Source organism: Microcaecilia unicolor, chromosome 2 (assembly GCF_901765095.1).
Source record: "Microcaecilia unicolor chromosome 2, aMicUni1.1, whole genome shotgun sequence".
NCBI classification, from domain to species: Eukaryota; Metazoa; Chordata; class Amphibia; order Gymnophiona; family Siphonopidae; genus Microcaecilia; species Microcaecilia unicolor.
In genome coordinates this window covers 169,959,079-169,972,100 of record NC_044032.1, presented here as the reverse complement: position 1 = coordinate 169,972,100, position 13,022 = coordinate 169,959,079, and the positions used below count along the sequence as shown (strand labels likewise).

Genomic DNA, 13,022 nt, shown 5'->3' with positions numbered 1-13,022 from the left:
TTCAAGTCTGTCTAATAGACCATGATTGCAGCACTTTAATTCTAATCACCACCTTTCTTTGTCCTTGCCAACATTTTCTGTACAAAGGACAGTCATCAGCTGTAAATTTTTGACTGCCCCATGGGCTCCCTCCTTTTCCTTTCTTTCCATAAACCAGGTAGCCCCAACAAGCTGTCCTGCTGTCCAAACAAGATGACTTGCCAAATCCTACTTAGTTGTATCTGTGAGTGTAGCAAAGCTCAACCTCTGCTTCGTGTTTGTTGACTTTGTCACCACTCCCTGGAAGGATCTATACTGCCACTTTGTGCTGGTTAAAATATGTAAATTAGTGGATTGTGTCATTCACTGAAAAGCATTTCTGATGGAAGTAACAGAAGCCACTGTTCCATGCACATTATCCCAGCATGGTCCTGTATCTGTTTAACTTTCTGGGCCTGCTTTTCTGGGTGATAGAGCTTCAGCACTGTGTAGGCACCTGAGCTACATAATTTCCCCCAGGGTGCTGTGTTTGCTCTTTTCAGAAGTGGGCATATTAAATCAACATTGATTTCTCAGCTTGGCCAGGGACCATCCCAACCAGCTAGCTTTAGTGTTTATTCTAGAATATAATCCTCCTGATAGCATTGTGTTTAAAAACCCCAGCACAAGATGCTGCCAAAAGAAAGGCCTAGGTGTTTGAAAGACCTTTGGAGCAGGAGTTTGTGAATGCTGCGAAAGATCATCACAGTTCACGTGATCCGCAGGGAAACAAAATAGAGGCTGGCAAATGTTGCAGCACTATGACATGTGAATCAGTAGAAAGCATGATGAGGACTGTTTCTCCTAATGTTTATTTGATGCAAATGCTTCTCACATTTTCCGGATGGGCTACTTATCCTGATAACTGTTTGTTGAATTCTTTCAGAATCAAGGCCATTGAGAGCCCAAACAAAGATGACGACACGCAGTGGCTGACCTATTGGGTGGTGTATGGCATCTTTAGTATAATAGAGTTCTTCTCTGACATCTTTCTCTCTTGGTTCCCTTTCTACTATATGCTGAAGGTTTGTATGTTTTAAGTATGGAAAACTGGAGGTGCACAAATAGATTGATTAGCTTCCCTAAGTAGATGCAGAAGGAACAATGATCCAAGAGACTGAACATACTCATCTGATGGGCTTCCATTGCTGTGGCTAGTGTAGTGATGTTTTAGAGTGTCTCTGAAGCCATTGTTTACATGAGCCTGTGAGTTTATTCATCTCTATAATGTAAGCTCATTTTGAAAGACGAAATTATGTCTTGGAGAGTTATGTAGTGTGCTGCCACAGTGGGGTGTGGACATTGATGCAAAGGAAATAGACTCAGTTCTTTGTAGCGTGACTCAACAAACATCTCTTGCACACCCCTGAGTACTGAGTTGAATGGAATAGTGACTTTTTGGTCCCACTGGAAGCACCAATTTACAGAGACTTCCTGCAATAACAATGTGGGAGAACCTACATAACGTACAGTGGTGGAAATAAGTATTTGATCCCTTGCTGATTTGTAAGTTTGCCCCACTGACAAAGACTATGAGCAGCCCATAATTGAAGGGTAGGTTATGGTAACAGTGAGAGATAGCACATCACAAATTAAATCCGGAAAATCACATTGTGGAAAGTATATGAATTTATTTGCATTCTGCAGAGGGAAATAAGTATTTGATCCCCCCACCAACCAGTAAGAGATCTGGCCCCTACAGACCAGGTAGATGCTCCAAATCAACTCGTTACCTGCATGACAGACAGCTGTCGGCAATGGTCACCTGTATGAAAGACACCTGTCCACAGACTCAGTGAATCAGTCAGACTCTAACCTCTACAAAATGGCCAAGAGCAAGGAGCTGTCTAAGGATGTCAGGGACAAGATCATACACCTGCACAAGGCTGGAATGGGCTACAAAACCATCAGTAAGACGCTGGGCGAGGAAGGAGACAACTGTTGGTGCCATAGTAAGAAAATGGAAGAAGTACAAAATGACTGTCAATCGACAAAGATCTGGGGCTCCACGCAAAATCTCACCTCGTGGGGTATCCTTGATCATGAGGAAGGTTAGAAATCAGCCTACAACTACAAGGGGGGAACTTGTCAATGATCTCAAGGCAGCTGGGACCACTGTCACCACGAAAACCATTGGTAACACATTACGACATAACGGATTGCAATCCTGCAGTGCCCGCAAGGTCCCCCTGCTCCGGAAGGCACATGTGACGGCCCGTCTGAAGTTTGCCAGTGAACACCTGGATGATGCCGAGAGTGATTGGGAGAAGGTGCTGTGGTCAGATGAGACAAAAATTGAGCTCTTTGGCATGAACTCAACTCGCCGTGTTTGGAGTAAGAGAAATGCTGCCTATGACCCAAAGAACACCGTCCCCACTGTCAAGCATGGAGGTGGAAATGTTATGTTTGGGGGTGTTTCTCTGCTAAGGGCACAGGACTACTTCACCGCATCAATGGGAGAATGGATGGGGCCATGTACCGTACAATTCTGAGTGACAACCTCCTTCCCTCCGCCAGGGCCTTAAAAATGGGTCGTGGCTGGGTCTTCCAGCACGACAATGACCCAAAACATACAGCCAAGGCAACAAAGGAGTGGCTCAGGAAGAAGCACATTAGGGTCATGGAGTGGCCTAGCCAGTCACCAGACCTTAATCCCATTGAAAACTTATGGAGGGAGCTGAAGCTGCGAGTTGCCAAGCGTCAGCCCAGAACTCTTAATGATTTAGAGATGATCTGCAAAGAGGAGTGGACCAAAATTCCTCCTGACATGTGTGCAAACCTCATCATCAACTACAGAAGACGTCTGACCGCTGTGCTTGCCAACAAGGGTTTTGCCACCAAGTATTAGGTCTTGTTTGCCAGAGGGATTAAATACTTATTTCCCTCTGCAGAATGCAAATAAATTCATATACTTTCCACAATGTGATTTTCCGGATTTAATTTGTGATGTGCTATCTCTCACTGTTACCAATAACCTACCCTTCAATTATGGGCTGCTCATGTCTTTGTCAGTGGGCAAACTTACAAAATCAGCAAGGGATCAAATACTTATTTCCACCACTGTATCTTACAGTCATCATGTATAGTGATGAGATCCTACGTTGTGTTTAGGAGTTAAGGCAATGTTGGTTGGATGTGTTTGAGTGTAGTTTTATTTGATCCAATAAAACACTAAAATAAAAAGTTACACCTTTTGGAGGCTTCTTTTACATCTCTTTAACTAACACAAAACTTCTACGAGTATTACTATTTATGTTTTCTGTAGAGCATGGGCAGCTCATTGGAGCTTACAGTCTATCAGAAGACAAGAAAATTCAAGTGTAGAAAAAACGGATAATATTTACAAGGGAGAGACAGAACTGAGATGTAAAAGCAGCTTCCAATAGGTGTAACCTTTTATTTTACTGTTTTATTGGATCAAACAAAACAACATCAAACACATCCAACCAACATTGCCTTAACTCTTAAACATAACGTATGATCAACCTTTTTTTTCAGTTTTTCTATTGAAGAACTCCAAACTATTCTTCACCCCCAGTTGGTGTGCATCTCTCATCCCCATGCACATATAAACCAAGAGAGTACTAAAGCAACCATTCAGGAAAAATGTGAACTTCTGAGCCCATGAAAACTGCATTCATATGACAAAACAGATGGGGACCTTTTATGAGTTGGTCTAAAAAGAACCATTTTTGATTTGGCTAGAGATATGCAGAAAAGGCAATGGAAATTCTTGGCCTTGTGGCCCAGAGTTCTCTCCCTAGGAGGTTCCTTTGTGTTCAACTTTTCTTGTAGATGTTTGGCATCTCTAAATGCTATTAATTATGTTTTCTTTGATGCTAAGAAGTTGCTTGGGTTTATTTCTGTTAAAGAAGGTGAAAGAAATGTTTAATTGAATGAACCTGTGGTCTGGCTGTGTCTATTAACCCTTTTCTTCTGCCTTAGGCAGAACAAAAGGGTTAATAGAAACAGCCACTCCAACAGCATTTCTTTAACTAGCAGGTTCATTCAAGGAAACATATATATTCTTGTATCATAGCTCAGAGATTTGTAGAATGAGTTTGAGGGTATTTTACCTTTTATTTATGCGAGTGTTTTGTTTGATTGCTGATTTTGCCATTATCATTCATAAGTTTGTTCTTTGAATGTAAACTATTTGACTATTATAAATAAAAAAATTTTTAAAAAAGAAACACAACTCAAATATGGTAGAGTTTTCTTCCAACAGGTTCAAGATAGCACAAAGCCTGACATGAATCAATGGGCTACATCGGGGCCAACTAAAAACTATACATAACAATAGCCATCAAAAAAACATGAACATAGAAAAACAAATTAAATTGAATAAATCAGTTTTTTTTTGTAAACATTTTGAAGTTACAGTGGTCCGGTCAATCATATAACACTTGTTCTTAAAGAGAACATAAGCAACCAGGAACGCTCCTAAACAAGTACAAAACAAAGACAAAGTTCCATAGTGGTTAGGGTGGTGGACTTTGGTCCTGGGGAACTGAGTTTGATTCCCACTTCAGGCACAGGCAGCTCCTTGTTTTGTTTTGTTTAATTTTTTTTATTTATCATTTTACTTAATTACATTCACATTTATCACGTAAATGTAAGGAAAAACAGAAATTAATATAAGGAAAAAGAAAAAACATTTTCTCTCAACAATATATATAATTGTCCACAATTGGGGGATCCAAGATCAGGAAAACAATCTCAAATAAAATAAGAAAAACACCAAGTGGTTAATCTTACAAATTCATATTTTCTGAGGGAGGAAGGTTAATTGGTAATTGCAGCCGGTACAGTGGTAACTAAAGGAAGTTGCTGCAGAGGGTTCTTCATCTGTTTTTTTAACTCCACAAACTCTTGTAATTTCTTGGGTTCAACAAATAAGTAATAAGGAAATAAAACACTTACAAGGGAATCGCTCTAGGAAGGTCCCACCTAGGGCAATGAGTCTTGGCTTAAAAGCCAAGAGTTCACACCTCCTAGTCTGCGATTCCCTTGATATATCAGGAAATATATTTATCTTTGAACCCAAAAAACTATCGGTCATGTATCGGAAATACAATTTCAAAACATTGTTCCTATGTAAATCAAAGGCAAAACTCACTAGTAATATAATTCTATATATAGGGTATTTTAGGAAGATTTATCATTCTCAAGTTATTTTTCCTTAATTGGTTCTCCAGAAGTACCACTTTTTTACAAGAAACATGACTGTCCTTCATTACCAGATTAACTGATTTTCGTAGAGAAACCATTTCCGTAATCAAAGTCTCTATTTTTATATCTTGAACTTCCACTTTGTTAGATAAGTATTGATATAATCACATATTTATTCCTGAAAACTTTTTGACATCTGAAGAAGAGAATTATTCACACTCTGCAGCACTTCCCATAGTGCGTCCATTAAGACATTTTTTGGCTTCACCAGGTCCAATTTCTCCACAGAAACCGCTCCAGATATCTTCGAGGGGAAGAGCTCACTCTCCAATCCCCAAGTTGGTTTATTATCTGGAGTCAATGCTGCGCCAGGACCTCCTTGGATCGCGTGAGAATCCTAACCCACTTCGGGCGTTTCCACTGTCGACCTCCATAGCGAAGCGTTACTGTTTCCGGGTCTTGGAGAGGCCATGCCAACAGGGGGACTCAAAGTCACTCCCTCTCCACTGAGATTCAGCGATAAAGCCTTGCTGTTCCCCGAAGCAGGAACCGATATCCCCGACGTTATGACCCCGAATCTCTCCAAAGTAGACTGAGAAGTGGTGGGAGCCCCAGCCGTGTTTGGGGAGGACAACACCACGGCTTTGCCTTTTTTCTTCCCCATTCTCTGGGGAGTGCGCCTACTTCTTCAGGTATTCTGGTGTAAAACGGGAACTCAACTAACGTACGTCCTCCCTCAACGCCATCTTGGATCCTCCATTTTGGGACACTCTTTGGTTTCTCCTCAGAGGCCTGTCTGATATGGGTAACCCTTCAGCATAGCTCTCTAAGTCATTGAAACACGGAAGCCCCTCCACCACTTACAAGGTGGTGTCCCTTCGGAGGGGAGCTCCTTGTGACTCTGGGCAAGTCACTTAACCCTCCATTGCCCCATGTAAGCCACATTGAGCCTGCCATGAGTGGGAAAGTGCGAGGTACAAATGTAACAAAAAATTTAAAAAATGGGTCAATCTCTTAACTTTTATTATAAAAAAATCAGAAAAGTCCATTTCTTGATTAAGACCTCTTGGAGTTAAAGTTCACATTCTGAAGATGAACCACTGTTTAGTTTGTAATGGGACTGTCTATATATCTTCACCTCTCCATGAAGTGATAGGTCTAAAAATCACTAAAAACTTGTAATCTTTAAATCTGTGATTGGCTACCACAGAATGTTCAACTACGGTTTTCTATCACTTTTCTTTTGATAGCGCTCCTATGTTCTATTAATCTCTTATTAAGCGCCCTCTTAGTTTTACATACAGGGACACACTGCTAAGTAAACTACTTTTTCTGTCTTACAATTTGAAAAATGCTTCAGTTCATATTTTTCATTCATTGTAGGATGATAAAAACATTTAGTTCTAAGATTCACATTACAAACAGAACAACTATCACATGGAAAATGTCCACAAACTTTCTTCCCTACAACCTGCTCCCTTGGTGGATGTGCAGATGACGTTATTCAATCTTTCAAATTACGGGTCTTATATGCAACCATAAGTTCATGATCATGAAACGCATCAATGTTCTGAATTATGTGCCAATGCCTTCTCAGTGTATCTAATTGGATGGCCCTCTGAAAACACTTCTTAACGTTTTCTATAGGATAGCCCCTTTCTAGAAACTATTCTGCATCTGTAGTGATTGCTCAAAAAAGTCTCTCAGTTAAGCAACCAACCGTTTCAACCACAAAAACTGACTATATGGTAAGTTTGCTTTTAGGGGCCCTTTTACAAAGGCGCGGTAAAAAGTGGCCTGCGGTAGTGTGGGCGCATGTTTTGGATGAGCGCTGGACCATTTCTTTACCATGTCTGGGCCGGAAAATAGTTCTGCAGCAAAATTAAAACCAGCACGTGCCTATTTTTGGCCTGAGCCCTTAACACCAGCCATTGACTTAGCGGTAAGGGCTCATTTGCTAACCAGACAGTAAGCATGCAGCGCATGCCAACTGCTGCTTCCTACCGGGTAAGCGCTTTGTGGTAAAAAATACTGCATGTTTTTCAGCATGCACCGAATCCAGAATTACTGCCTGGGGCACACGCTAGCCGGACGGTAATGCCGATTTGGCCCTTATGCACCTGTGTAAAGGGGCCGCTTAATGATGTGTTATGACAACTAGTATAATGTAATACTTCGTTCACATCTGTTGGCTTCCTATAGATACTTGTTTCAGTCTTCCCCTTATTAATTCTAATTAGGATGTTCAAAAATGGAATCTTTTGCCCTAACTAATCTGAAATTTCAAATTTGGATCACACAGATTTATCCAAGTGTGAATCTGTAAAAGGTCATCTTCTATACCTTTCCAAAGGACAAATAAATCATCAGTATACCCAGGGCTTTTTTTTTGAGGGGGTACTGAGTACCGGCACCTTTTCCATTGTCTGCTAAAATTGACCCATGGTCCCCAGGTTTTAATGAAAGAGCTCAGGCTCTACACACCAATTCTGCCTTGTCATAGATTCTGTGATTAGTTTCAGAGGGCCTGGTTATTGTGGGGTGGGTCCATCAGTGATCACCCCGCCCCTGAAGGGTGGCCTGGCATTTGAGTACCGGCACCTTTTTCGCTAGAAAAAACACAGAGTATACCTTTTCCAAATGGAGAAATGTTCCTTAAATCCATGTTCCAACATTTCTGTTCAAAGTTAGCAACAAAAGTTTACTATAGATTAGGCCATAGAAGACCATTTAGCAGTTCCCTTAATCTGTTTGTAGAATTTTTCAAACATAAAATAATTATTTTTCAAAGCTATACTTGCAAGTTCCACTGCCTTTGATTTCTAGTATCTCAAGCCGTTCTGGACCTTCTCCAACTTCGCTTCAGTCCTCTACATACAGCTCTTGCCAAAGCCTCCAATGATCTCTTTATTGCCAAGGTTAGGTCCTTCTTTAGATCCTCTTCCTTCTTGATTTAGCCACTGTGGTAGAGTTCTAGAGATGTTTTATTTTAAATCGATTTGTTCAATTTATTTTAATTTATTTTTATATATATGTTTTTTAAATGTATATTTTTTAGTTGGCCCCTAACGCAGCTCATTGATAGGGCAAAACTTGATTCACGTCAGGCTTTGTGCTATCCTGAATCTGTTGGAATAAAGCTCTACCACACTTGAGACATGTTTTTTGCCTTCTTATTGGACTGCTTGGTGCTGCTTGCAGATTAGTTTCCTCTCCTTTATTTTACCTTTAGGATTGCTGAGGAACGATGGCTTATTCTCTGTGGAAAGATGTATTGAGCATTGGAGAAGACTTGTTATAGAAATTGCTCCCCAGGAACCATTCTTTAAAGAAAATGAAATAGAAATTGTTGATGATGATTATACATCACATTGGGAAGAAAGTATTAAGGGCCTTGTTTACTAAGCCGTGTTAGAGGCGTGCTAGCATTTTTAGCACACGCTAACCATGTAGGCGCCCATACACGGTTAGTGCGCATAATTTTTTAGAATGCCCTAAAAATACCAGTGCACCTTAGTAAACAGGGTCCTAAATGTACTAAGAGATTAGTTAGAACTGATGTGCATGCTTCAAAACTTTTACATTATCGTAGATTTAAACATATACCTAGAGAGTTAAATATAAATAATGAAGAATAAATAAATAAAAATGTTTCCTGATGATGGTGATTTTATGATCATGTTAGAAAAGAGAGACACTTCGGTCTTTATGATGTGCCCCACATGAGGTTCATCTCTCACCTGACTCTTGTACAGCAGCAGTGAGTGTCGTATGTCATAGTAACATAAATTAAGACAGATGAAGACAGAAATGGCCAATCCAGGCTGCCCAGGAAGGTAGTAACTGTTCCTCTGTTTTAACCCCCCTCCCCCCCATTCCCTTTTGCTGCTTGTAGTAGTGGGTGTTCTGTGCTATATTGTTCTGAGCCCTGATGTGTTTGTGCCCATTTCTGGTTCTTTGCAGTGTGGCTTCCTAGCCTGGTGCATGTCCCCAAGCCCTGCCAATGGTGCAGAGATCATCTACAGGCGCATCATCCGCCCCTTCTTCTTGAAGCATCAAGCTCAGATGGACCGTGTGGTGAAGGACCTGAAGGACAAGGCTTCAGAGACGGCAGACACCATTACCAAAGAAGGTAAACAGTTACACGCAATTGCTGCTAATTTTATAAAATCAGGCCCTAAGGCAGAGCTTCTCAAACTGTGTGGGTCAGGACCTCAAATGGAGTCTCAAAACCCACATTTGGGATCATGAACTTGGTAGGCTCTCCATAGGTACATCACTATTCTTTTGGGGGGAGAAGGGGTCACACAATATGATTTGGCCATGGTCATGGGGTCACAGCCACAAAAAGATTGATAAACACTGCCCTAGATGTGCAAATCATGTCATCACTACCAAATAACATTTTTGTCACTCAAAATGTTTTATTTGTTGTTACTTGTCTCTCCCCCATCCCTGCTCGCTTTGCTTCTTCCAAATCTGCTATATTATCTAACAACATATCACTTAGCCGTTACCTGCACTAGAATTAGTTGGTAACACCCCTCATAGCAGAGCAGGCCTGCAAGGGATGGCACTCAGATACAGGTGGCATTTTCCTGCTTAGCTAGGCACTGGTCCTTAACCCACTCCCCTGCTCATTGAGAAATCCACGGCAGCCCAGGGTCCAGAGTCCATACTTGATCTAGGTGAAGCCTAGAGCAGACATCTATGATAAGGGTTTAAGCTCATATCTTTTTCAGTAGTAGCTCAAGGTGAGTTACATTCAGGTACAGTAGGTATTTTCCTGTCCCTGGAGGGCTCAGAATCTATTCCTGAGGTAATAGAGGGTTAAGTGACTTGCCCAAGATCACTAGAAGTATCAGTGTTTTGATTTCTTTATATGTTTCTGTAATTGAAATTGAAATCTTATTAAAAAAAAAAAAAAAAAAGAAGTGTCAGTGAGATTTGAACCCTAGCTTCCCAACCCAATGCTCTAACCATTTCTGCATGTTCACAGTAATGAAGTCCTAAAGAAAGACTGATTATATATGAGCAACAAATAGTGCTGTATACCAGGACAGAGGTGGAAATATTTCTACTGTAGAAAACTTAGGTGCCAGCAAACATTTTGTAGGAGCCAAGGGGAAAATTCCTTATAGCTTCTTGCTTTACATACACTTCAAAAAATTGTTTCTGCTCTGACATTTTTCCTTCCACCTTGTCTGGCAGTTGCTCCTGTGCCTGGATGGCAGCTTCCCTTTCTCTTGGGCCCTATCCTTGCTATAGCTTCTCCACCAATCCAGCTTCTCTTCCTGCTTGCAGATAACTCTGGCAGTGACTTCTCTGCCCATATCTGGCTCAGGCTTGTTTCCAACTAGAGACCTGCATGGGAATGGGGTTCGTGGGAATCCCGTGGAACCTGCGGGATTGCCGCGGGGATGGAAGCAGTTCTGCAGGGTTCCCGTGGGGACGGAAACAGTTTCTATGGGATTCCAGTGGGGATGGAAACAATTTCTGTGGGGTTCCCGTGGAAGCATAAGCTGCACCTGTGCCAGCCTCTCGTCTACCAAGTACCAAGTTCTTTGAGTGCTGTCTCTTACTAAGTTACTATTAATCCTCTTTGCTCCTGGGCTGATGTGTAGACCTCAGCTCTGACACAGGCACGAGCATCAATGTTACCTGATCTATTGGCGCATGCATGTGGTGACCTCTCAGCACAGTGCCAGTGAATCAGAGACAAATCTTACATGTATGCACCAGAGTGTTCCAAGTTCCAATGTCCGTTTCTTCCTTGCCTGCAGTGCTGTGGATCAAATCCAGAGAGAGACTTGTGGGAATGGGTGGGGACATGTTGAGATGGGTTAAATTCTTGTGGGGATGGGTAAAATTCCAGCAGGGATGGGTAAGATTTCTGTCCCAGTTCAACTCTCTATTCCCAATGCTCCTCTCAGTAGTAGATCCGCTGTCTGGGCCCAGTCTTGAAATTTTAGGTGCCAAGGAACCTGATGCTTAGGTTTTTACTGCAGAGTGAAAGAACACGTTGTGCTTTCTGTACTCCCAAGTGTCACCATTCAGACCCCAGTGCTGTGTATGGCAGGGTAACACTTAGTTAAGCTGTAATCCCAGCATCATCAGTAACAGTTTGGAGTTTAGATCTCTGAATGTCTCTCATTGGTGATGGCTTGTCCACCTGGCAGTTCTATGTCTAGTAGATTAAAGTCTGATGCATAATATCATTCAACTGTTTGTAGGTGCTCAGGAGTGGGAGAAATAATATTTAATGTGCCTGTTTTGTTTTCAGCCAAGAAAGCCACAGTGAACCTGCTGGGTGATGAGAAAAAGGGCAGCTAAGCAGGGACGGAAGACACCTCCCTTTTACCAGGGATGAGCACTAGGATTGTTTTAATAATGTTGCCTTGGAAACATTTTTTGATATAAAAAGGATGTGTTGTCTTTTACAGTCTTGCCTTTTCTTTTTTTTCTTTTTGCTGTTTTCTGTTTTGAAAGTGAGCATTTTTATTTAAATGTAATGCAGCAGGCAGTGTCTTAAGCTTACTGGAAATTTACTTCATCTTTATGCAGGGGCAAATCTTTTAACCGATATTGTCTCATTGTTAAAAACAGAAGTATTGTTAAACTGGGTCAGATAGAAGAGCTGTTGAACCCAGTATCCTGCTTTTCCACAATGACAAGCAGGGAGTGTATCTTAAAGTCATGGTCTGGGCATTGTGCATTGAAAACACAGAAATAAAGTGATGTACTGTCTGGGCTGTGGGTTGTACAATCTTTGTCTGTGTCCTTTTTTTTTTTAAAATCAATTATTGCACTTTTGTGTGCGGTAGGAGTTAAAAATATTTGCTTGTGTACATATCCAGAAGAGTGTGCATCTTTCTAGTGCTGAAAGGTTTCACCTTCTGTTTGCAAGAACACTTTATGATGTTAAGTGAAGCTCTTTGCCTGGGACCTTGTGCATCATGTGTAAAATGACCATAAGTAAGGTAGATAAATTCTTTGGCAGCAAGTCTGTAAATTGGCGATACAATACTTAGTGCCAATCTAGAATAGTTTAAGGGTGCACCTTTGTTATAGAATACTAGTCCAAAGCCTCATTACTGTGCCAAGACTTAGGCGCATCAACTTAAGACAGGTCAGCTGCTGGTCTGCATAGGTGCACCCAAGTACACCATGCTCATATGTGCAGCTGACAGTATTCTATAATTGCTTGGTAACACGCTCATGCTCCGCCCCCTGACATTCGCACGTTACGTGAGCTAGGCACACTTTATAGAACAGCATCTAGCACTTTCGGGTGTAACTTGCCAATTACTGTACATAAGTAATGCCATACTGGGAAAAGACCAAAGGTCCATCAAGCCAAGCATCCTGTCCCCCGACAGCGGCCAATCCAGGTCAAGGGCACCTGGCAAGCTACCTAAACATACAAACATTTTATACATGCTATTCCTGAAATTGTGGATTTTTCCAAAGTCCATTTAGTAGCGGTCGATGGACTTGTCCTTTAGGAAACCATCTAACCCCTTTTTAAACTCTGCCAAGCTGAAAAATTTTCTCCTATTTGTTTTAAATTTACTACACTGTAGTTTCATCGCATGCCCCCTAGTCCTAATATTTTTGGAAAGCGTGAACAGACGCTTCACATCCACCTGTTCCACTCATTTTATATACCTCTATCATGTCTCCCCCTCAGCCGTCTCTTCTCTAAGCTGAAAAGCCCTAGCCTCCTTAGTCTTCTTCATAGGGAAGTCGTCCCATCCCCACTATCATTTTTGTCACCCTGCGCTGCACCTTTTCCAGTTCTACTATATCTATCTTGAGATGCGGTGACCAGA

General features: G+C 41.5%; 1 protein-coding gene across 1 annotated transcript in view; it reads left to right on the top strand.

Moving 5' to 3' along the window:
* REEP5 (receptor accessory protein 5) overlaps positions 1–11,942 on the top strand; it is a 55,123-nt gene extending 43,181 nt beyond the window's left edge. The window contains exons 3-5 of the mRNA XM_030193487.1: positions 905–1,043; positions 9,154–9,322; positions 11,474–11,942. Coding sequence (XP_030049347.1) covers positions 905–1,043; positions 9,154–9,322; positions 11,474–11,523 — 358 coding nt within the window. The 3' untranslated portion in view covers positions 11,524–11,942. The remainder of the gene's footprint in view (positions 1–904; positions 1,044–9,153; positions 9,323–11,473) is intronic.
* Positions 11,943–13,022: the final 1,080 nt, after the last annotated feature.